General features: G+C 42.7%; 2 protein-coding genes across 2 annotated transcripts; both read right to left on the bottom strand.

Moving 5' to 3' along the window:
• Positions 1–1,343: 1,343 nt before the first annotated feature.
• Positions 1,344–3,437, bottom strand: LOC125765888 (uncharacterized). The gene is made up of 2 exons (XM_049431386.1): positions 2,832–3,437; positions 1,344–2,677 (listed from the first exon to the last, which is right to left on the bottom strand). The coding sequence occupies exons 1-2, from the start codon at positions 3,435–3,437 to the stop codon at positions 2,453–2,455; spliced, it is 831 nt and encodes a 276-aa protein (XP_049287343.1). The 3' UTR covers positions 1,344–2,452.
• Positions 3,438–5,553: 2,116 nt separating this feature from the next.
• Positions 5,554–7,166, bottom strand: LOC125761323 (uncharacterized). Its single transcript, XM_049422329.1, has 2 exons — positions 6,891–7,166; positions 5,554–6,514 (listed from the first exon to the last, which is right to left on the bottom strand). Exons 1-2 carry the CDS (start codon positions 7,045–7,047, stop codon positions 5,820–5,822), a joined length of 852 nt encoding a protein of 283 aa, XP_049278286.1. The 5' UTR covers positions 7,048–7,166; the 3' UTR covers positions 5,554–5,819.
• Between the last annotated feature and the right edge of the window lie 1,810 nt (positions 7,167–8,976).

Here is an 8,976-nt window from a genome sequence, read left to right on the forward strand (position 1 = left end):
GAAAGGTCATTGTCGTGCCGGTGCCACGAAGTAACGGATGTCCGATGCAACTGGCTTTGGGAGTTGTTGTGGATTTTGTTTTTTTTTTTTTGTGCCACAATCCATTACGAAACGCTGTTTTTCCAACCATTCATCCATTTCCCCATTGGAAAGCAAAAGTGTTGTCCCTTCCTAGCCTGCCTTTCCCGAAAGCTTCCTGATTTCTTACGTTGAGCCACCGGTAAGGTGACTTATTGCCATCACTGAGTGCAAAATAAAAGAAAAGGTAGACACAGGAAAGCAGAAATGGAAGCTCTCTTTTTGGAGCCCTTGACTAAAGGTCCAACGGGGAAGTTCTTCTGTCGCCGTATCCCCTGTCGAAGGGTCTCTGTTTGACTAATCCAAAGCGAATGCAATGAAAGGTGGAATGAAAAATGTTTCGGCTAGGAACGGAAGTAGAAGGGGTGAGCGGATTTCCACCATTTCCACCGAGGTCGCGACAGGGAAAAACAACATGCAGCTAGTAAGACTTTCACCCGGCCGTAGCCCTGCGCAATCGCATCGGCCACAGGTTGCATGGTCGCATAAGCATTATAGCTTCCCCATTTTGTGCGGTGGATTATGCGGTACCGGGAGCCAAACTAGGAACGGGTGTAAGGCGAGTAGTACTGACTACTGCCAAAGGGCTCCGTGAGACGGTTCGATGTGTGTATGTTTTGGTCTGTGTGTGTGTATCGAGGTTTCTTCCGATGCATTTTCTCCTGCCTTGTCACATTCTTACTGAGCAGCTACCGAGCAGACTGCTGCACACGGCATTAGGGATGCCATCCGTTGTTTGTAGTTCCTTTCCCACTGTCGAGTTGAATGTTTGCTGCCTTTGCTATTTATTCTTTTGTTCGGTGCTATTGCTTTTGACGCACGGCTCACATCATCGTACACCGTTGGGATGCGATTGAAGGTGCAGATTGCAGTAAGAGTAGAAATTGGCAGTCAGCAACCTGTTTTTGTTTTCTTCTCCCTTTACATCACTCACCCGATAATATGTATGCGCGGTTGTGTGTGTTATTTTATTAGCTTGCACTCGGGTGCATCTGCCTTTTTCGCCGGTCGTGCCAATGTGTACCTTCACTTTATTCATATCGTTCCCACCTACGCCAGGTGAATGTGTTTCATGTTGATCGTAAACATTTCAACTGCGTAGTTTTTTTTCCATTGCAATAGAAACGTGTGTAACGGGTGAAGTTTTAATGATAAAACCGTAGGAAAAAGTTGACAGGAAAGGTTTTTTTTTAGTTATTTTATGGTTTTTCACAAAAAACAAAACAGTTATTAAAGTATATTTATAAATAAGACAACTTAGAGTCTTTATAGTGTTGCAGTCGGTATCATTTATCATTCACCCTATTTAAATCTATTGATTTTTAGGATTATCTGCACAATAACGTATGATCGTATACATCCCTACTGGGCGTTATCGTTAGAATTTATCGCACAAAATTAATCCCCTACGTTTAGCCCCCAAGAAAGGTCGTGAGTTGTAAAAAAATGGAAAGCGTTTTCTAATTTTCACCATAATATAACATCAAGAATCCGGGGCACACCTACAAGAGGATGGATATAAAACTGCAGGCAAAGCATGGTTAAGCTTGCTGTTTCGAATGCTTGCTCACGATCTGACCCATGTGTCGTTTAGCAGCTCATCAGCGGGAAAGTGAAGACAAGGAAACAGCGAACAAGAAGCCACTTACGCAGAAGCGCAAGAGAGAAAAGAACAACGGTTTCCCATTTTCCAATCGGCCCACAGAATGCGGAAGGAAGTTGTAGCGGGTGAGGTGTGTAAAAATGGCTTAAGCCGGCGATCGGATTAAGTGTGCTGCCTGTCGGGGTGACAGGCGAAGTATTGCGATTTCCGTTCGTTTTAAATCGTTTCCCCAATGGAGACGATTTCATAACAAAACGTTGGATAGTGTAGTAGCGGAGTAGTGTCGTGACATGAAAGTGAAATCGATTACGGTGGTAGCTCTGCACGCCCCCTTAGATGGGGGCTTTAAACCACAGCCCCTAATATTGTGCTTGAGAATCATCACCCTTTACCAGCTGAAGGTTGTGATATAATTGTTTTGCAGTAGCAACAACCCATTCCCGTCGGTCATTGACCAGATTTCCCACGCAATCGATCGGTAGTCACACGGCTATTAGCGATGGTTTGATGTGCGAACGTACGAGAGTCCTCAAGGACTTAAGTGGTCTATTAAGATGCAGCTGCAGTGGGTTAATTTTAATGCCTATACTTCCCATAATCAGGGCCGCCGCTGATGCTCATTCAAGACCTGCAGGCTTGGGGAGTGGTTTTCTTTTTTTTTTTTGCTGCCGTGAAAAGCGTTCCATGTTAAGGTAACGAGGTCTGTTTCTCTGCTATTTTTCCTACCCGGCTAATTGGAGCTATTTACAAAGTATGGAGCATTGTCTACATTTAGGCGCCTTCGTATGCATCCTGATAATCGTGCTCGGGGCGTCGCTTCCAGTATGGTAGATCGTCCTCCTCGTAGTAGTGGTAGCGCTGATAGGGCTTCCGTGGCTCGATACTGCGCTGCCAGCCACCACCTCCTCCACCGCCACCCCCATGGCTGGAGTGTTCGTAGACGACGTGTTCGGCCGCATGTCCTCCGCCGGAACCGTTCGATTTCTTCAGCCCATTCTGTGAAGGGAAGCAGTAGCCGTGTTGGGGAAAGGCGAAAGAGAAAGAAAAAAAAAAAGAGAATCCATTTTCAGCCGTTTCGTAGCTACGTACAGTGATGGTGAGCGCCTCCCTCGTGTAGGACCGCGCGGAACACCAGTGCGAGCGTATTTACCAAGGTGGAGAAGACCAGTGCGATCTTCGCCATGATCAGGGCGACCGCTGCCAGGACGGCTACCTTGCCAAGAATGACCTGCGCTATCATCGCCATCAGTGCCATCAGTGCCATCGAGAACATACCACCCTTGTTTTTGTGCTTTTTGCCACGGCCCTCGTCCGTGGAGTCAAGCAGCGCTCGTCCATCGACATCCACCAAACTGAGCTGAAACAGTCGAGAGAGTAGCAGCTCGCGCACCTTCCGGAACAGTCCAGACCAACCGGAAAGACGGGCAATATCCGTGGGGATGCGTGCACTACTACTGGACCAATCCGGATTTCGGCGCACGGTTACAAATGGAGTCACACGAAACGTCACGTTCGAGTCGATAGCTCGATCAAGAAGTCGAAGCACTTCACCACGAAAACATTCCATCAGCTGGCCACTATCAAAACAATTACGGGCTCGATTCAACAGGTGTCGCTGAAGGGTAGGAGAATGGGTATCGTTTGTCGTTGACGCTGTGGGTTCCGCACTTAATAAAACTCGCGCCTCGATTACGTACGATCCTCGCACTAGACAGCCGATCACTAGCCCTAACCAGTAACAACAACTCCGCGACATCTCGTCGAGATCACGGCAGGTCTCGAAGCACCGACGAGCGAATGAAAAATATCCGTCCGGTGTCAGATGGGTGACAGTTTTATACCGATGTGATACGTTCTAGTTTTATTTTTGGAGAAATAATTGAGGGTCGTAAAAAGTAGTGCAACCATCATCCGAAAAGTACACCTCAATAGATGGATAATACCTCATTGCCTTTCTGAAGGGGAATCGTTGTAGGGTCGTGGCCTTGAAACGCACCAGACGGAAAATGAGTTCGTTTTGTTAATTACTGTTCGCCTTACGCGTTTCTTCATTCTCGATTATTTTGCTTCCAAAATTGACCCCACTCTACCTTATCCACTGATCACTGGCTTGATGTGTGGCGTCTTACTCCGAAGGCATAGGAAGTGAAGTTTGGGAAAAGACCACCACAGAAGACCCCGATTGGACGGTTCATAAAGCGAGTATCCACCGTAGAAGATGGAAAGAATCAACAAAGAAAGTAAATTCCAACAGGAACGAACTGGTAAGTTCTTCATTACGCTGTAAGCAATGGAGGTGCGCACATTGTGTATGTGTACAGTGGATTAATTAGGCACAACATACATGCGTGTCGGTATGGTTTATTGTGGTGAAAAAAAAAGGTAGCTGAAAGAAAAGCGAACAAAAAACAGACCAAAAAAAAGCTTTACCCTCTTACCGTTCTTCCGAAGGAAAATGGGGTCTCAGATTTTCCATGCACATCTCTCACGCAGCCCATCGCAGGTGAAGGTGTTTGGCTTAGTAACCCGATTCGGGCTCACTGGTGGCCATTAGAGCGCGAAGAGTGGCTTATTAGTTGGGATGTTCTTCTATTTGAATACGTTTTGAGATGGAATGCAGTAGAATAAGGGGACATTCTGATTGGAACTTGCACTTTCTCCTTTTCTTGAGCATGATTGTCTAAAAGTCACTTTCTATTGTCTATTAATCGTAATTCTATTGCGAAAAAAGGCGTCCGATTTTAAAACTCAATACTACACATTGCCTTGTATAATTAGTAGAGAAATTTTCACAACATTCTTGATGTGTTTGGGTTTTTGGTATTGTGATACAAATCTCAATTAACATATTAATTGTGCTAGTGGTAATGTAGAATGGTAGTGGTTAACCGGTGTGGTATATGGTCCCGTTATCAAATCCCATCCAGACCTCTTCCTGGAACGCAGGACTGACATCCTACTCATGGCAAATATAGCTAAGGAAATCCAAAAATGGCAGGCCAAGACGTTCCTTGCGGTTGTCACATGAGAAGTATCACCTCTACTAGTATGGGTGATAAAATAAAGATTAAAAAAGTTATTCTCAAGAGAAACAATTTTGGATCATTAGTGATCATTAGGACTTTAGTGATCAAATGAGAAAGTTGGATTCCTTTGTGAGGTGTCAAAATGTGTGAGTTGAGCAAGCTTTACACCGAGTGGATTTCACCTTACAAAATTTGAGAAAGGTGGTATGGTTCTATTCAATCGCAATGAATTTTACTCTACTAAGTTGAAACGAATCCAGGATCGATTCTAATTTTAACATTTCATAAAAAATAGAATCTAATCGTATATTCTAGTTACAAAACCAATATAGAAGTGGGTTTTACTAATCCTATTGTCTAAAGAATATCACATATCTCAACTGTTTTCCGCTGGTTTGTGTATCTGCGCCTGACGTTATGCAAATAAGTTTAAAATCCCTCATCAACATCATGTGGGTTTAAGTACAATTAAAGGCACAGACTATTTGTACCATAAATAGGCCTCTAATTCTTCTAAAATATCAAATTAAAGAATGCTAAATTAACGAATGAATGCAACAATTAATGGAAACTGCGGAAGCTTTGAGCGGTCTGGGTGATGTATGCAATAGCCGCGACGGTCTTACACGACAGGAATGTGTATCAAATCTAATCCGGAGCGTACCCCGGTACGTAGGAGTGACTATCTCACTACAAGGTTATTTAAGCTTAGGAAAACCAAAAATCAAAGGCCAAGACTTCTCTTGAGGTTGTAGGTTTAGGTTGTAGCCACTAAAGAAGAATAACTTAGCTTTGCACGTTAGTATAATTAAAACATAACATGTGGTTCAAGTTGTAAAAATGGTTTCTCAGTTTAAAAATTAATGCAACTTTCAACTATAATGTATGATTACGATGCAAATGCATTTTATTTAGACAGAAAACCATAAGTTTCATATAATGAAAATACTGTGAATATTAACCCCGACGTTAATAACCGGAGCTGTATAAAATAAAAATAAATTCATCACGATTTACCTTTGCTAGGCAGATAAACCATCCTTCGTAATACTGAGGCATTCGATTTTTGGTACGATATTTAAGTGCAGTACTTGCGCTTGCTAATCTTCCTGCTAATGGTTACTCCAGGCAAAGTTTCGTCCACTAGTTCCAGTGCCACCTTCTTCCGGGAGCGAGCGTTCGTTTCGTTCGGTTGCCAAATCAGCGGTGACAAAGGGATAATCCGGACCAGCTGCTCCACCGCCCGGATGTTGCTGTTCCCGTTCGTAGAACTTCCGTTCGAATAGTCGTGCGGTTCGATCTTTTAGCATTTGCTGTTTTTCGTACTCGTAGAATTTATCCACCAGCGAGGAAGCTGTTTGCGGTTCTACACGCTCATCCAGATTGAGAAATTTATTATCCTTCTTTTTGTAGTACCCACCACTGGTATGAGAATCATGGGACACACCACCACCGTGATAATCATCGTGATGGTGATGCTGATGATGGTTTTGATGATTGTCAAAGTCAGGACTGTCGGCGAGCGGATTGTTGTAACGGAATGGTTTTGCACCGAACCCGAATCCTCCGAAACCTCCATGGCCGGAAAAGCCTCCACCGTAACCACCGAATCCACCTCCGTACAAGGATGGAGTTAGAAACGAACCGTAGCCAAACAGTCCGGACAGGAAAAGGGCTACCTTGCCCAGAATGAGCGCTTTTTTGCTGAGCAGTATCAAACCGCCGAATACGAGCGGTAGCAGTGTTGCCAGATTGAATTTCAGTCCAAGCAGGAACGGTACGATGAAGCTTTTGGTCAGTATGCGTGCTGTGGGGAAAATGGAAATGTTTAGCGGATTCACCATCAAGCCGCACAAGAGAAGAGCTTGCTTGCATGCAAGAAAAATGAAAGCTTAACCTTGGAAGAGAAAGTAAGCTTTCGTGAGGCTTTCTTTCCCAGATGCATAAAACGCTTTGATGAATGTAATATTCGTTGTTTGTTTTACTTTTTATGTTTTATGTTATGATGTAATGAATGAAATGAGTTATGTTCTAAATAGTAAAATGAAAAATAAAATAAAGTAATTTAAACTTTGCCTCACATTGCGATTGATTATAAAAAATATTAAAAATGCGAATTCTTATGTGCCAACTCGTATGATTTTAAATTTTTAATTAGATACCGGAAACATTCATATACTCACCGGTAGATTTTTCCTCAAACAGCGAACGTTCGTCGTTTTGCACGGATGGATCTAGCACAAACTCCAGCAAACCGGCAGCACCAATCGTAGGGCCAAGCTTTAGCTTCAACCCAGGGTAGATGATACCCATGTCCCACAGAAGCTGCCGCTGGGCCATCACGGCGCCTGCATTCTCCAGAATTCCTCTGCAAAGGGTGTCGGATTTCGACGGTGCGCGTGAAAATGGCGTGAAAAATGCGAAAGGAAAAATTAGGACGCGTTGAAGCAAATTTTCATCCCCACAGCCGATGGTTGATGTTCCGATCCAGCATCGATGATAAAGCTTTTCGCACCATCACTGAGCAGTGGATCAGTGACGCATTAACGTACGCGGGTGGTTTGGTTCCGTTACGAATGGTGCTTGATATTTCCCGTGCGGGAAAAAGATCAAAGCGACATCGCGAGTGGGCAGAAAGCATGGCATTTCGGTGAATCCGAGGAAAATAAAGAATCGAATAGATATTATACCTCGTTTTGTGTTCAGCAATAGGTTTTATCTCGCTTTGAGGAGTTTGATATCTTTGAAGCGTGGGTTAGGGACGGTAATTAGTTTAATATGAGATTAATCGGAAACATTAGATATCTTTACCATGCGCGGCGGAACTTTTGCGATGATGCGAAGAAATGAAAACCACCGGTAGGAGCTTTCGTTCATGTCATTGATTAGAATCCAAGTGTTAGATATTGTTTAGAATGGACGAAATAGCGATTGATAGAAGAAAGAGGAATATAAATGAATTATGTCCAATGAATGTTTTGAATTCATATTTAAACAAGCTTCACAAGACTCTGAAGATAATATTAGTGACTTTCGAATAAACGCAGCAAACAAAAATATTCATAATAGATCCTTTAAAACAGAGGCAGCCCCGTGGGGCCTCGTGCCGGTTTACACGACAGGACTGGGTACCAAATCTCATTCGCACCGTCTCTCCGTAGGAAGGACTGAGTATCCTGCTAGGTGGTAATATAAGTCTTGATACGGCCTGGGTTGGCAGAGTTTTCACCAAAAGGGTCCAGCAGTAAAAATTAACCTGAAACTGCGTGCCAAATACTTGAAACAAATCTTGAAAGCTGAGGATACAGGGGTCACTACTCAAGAGAATAGATGATTTTTTTCAAAAATAAAGTAGATAGATACGACATAATTGGTGTTGATTTGAATTCACAGGACTACAACGAATCTGATATCGTGATAATTGATTTTTTTGTTCTTCGTGAGCCCTACACATTTTTTTCCCGCGGGCCGAATCAAATCATCTACCGGGCTGGATTTGGCCCGCGAGCCCGACTTTGCTACCCCTGCTCTAGAATAACCGTTAGCGCATATTGATATAATAGTAAAATTTCCGCAAAAGAAATATAGAGATATTTAAAGAATACTAAACTATTATTGTGGAACATTTTTATTTTAGAACAGATTTACAACTTGGCTGAATTGTTGATTCATACGAAGGGTTACGAAGAGATCTGATTCACGTGAATTAGATCGGTGGATTTGATCGAGGAACTTGATGATAACATCTTAAAAAATGATCATCTATGCTCTCTCTCTCTCTCTTCTTGGCTTTTAAAATATTTAAATACTCACATTAAATGAGTGAGTATTTCACCAAAAATTCACATTGCTGTGCCTAACAATTTGAGAAATTCTTAAGGATTAACAAAACTATTTGACGACAATGTAATTTCTGAAGAAATACATCATTTCAAACATAAATTTGTATTAGTTATCTGTGTTGCTAAACAGGGATATATAATAATAATGGCTAATAATTTAAATGTAAACAACATTAATCATGTCGAATATGTTGAGTAAGCACTATTAACTCCATGCATGATACTAAAATTCAGCTATCACAACCTGCAACAGAACATAGTTGGGAGTGGATTAGGAAGCCGCAGTGCCAGAAGCGGCTCATCCACTACACAAGCCACTATTGGTAAGGTGGAATGTGCATATGTTAGAAGCATGCCCAAGTGTTTCCATGTGCAGTTTAAAGCTTAACGAATATTTTAAACCAAACAAGGCACATCAGAAAGAAAG

This window comes from Anopheles funestus, chromosome 2RL (genome assembly GCF_943734845.2).
Source record: "Anopheles funestus chromosome 2RL, idAnoFuneDA-416_04, whole genome shotgun sequence".
NCBI classification, from domain to species: domain Eukaryota; kingdom Metazoa; phylum Arthropoda; class Insecta; order Diptera; family Culicidae; genus Anopheles; species Anopheles funestus.

Coding starts and splice junctions, on each gene's coding strand:
- LOC125765888 (XM_049431386.1), bottom strand. CDS start 3,437: ATGTCGCGGAGTTGTTGTTACTGGTTAGGGCTAGTGATCGGCTGTCTA. Junction 2,678..2,831: donor CACTGGTCTTCTCCACCTTG/GTAAATACGCTC, acceptor TTCCCTTCACAG/AATGGGCTGAAGAAATCGAA.
- LOC125761323 (XM_049422329.1), bottom strand. CDS start 7,047: ATGGCCCAGCGGCAGCTTCTGTGGGACATGGGTATCATCTACCCTGGG. Junction 6,515..6,890: donor GTTTGAGGAAAAATCTACCG/GTGAGTATATGA, acceptor TTTTCCCCACAG/CACGCATACTGACCAAAAGC.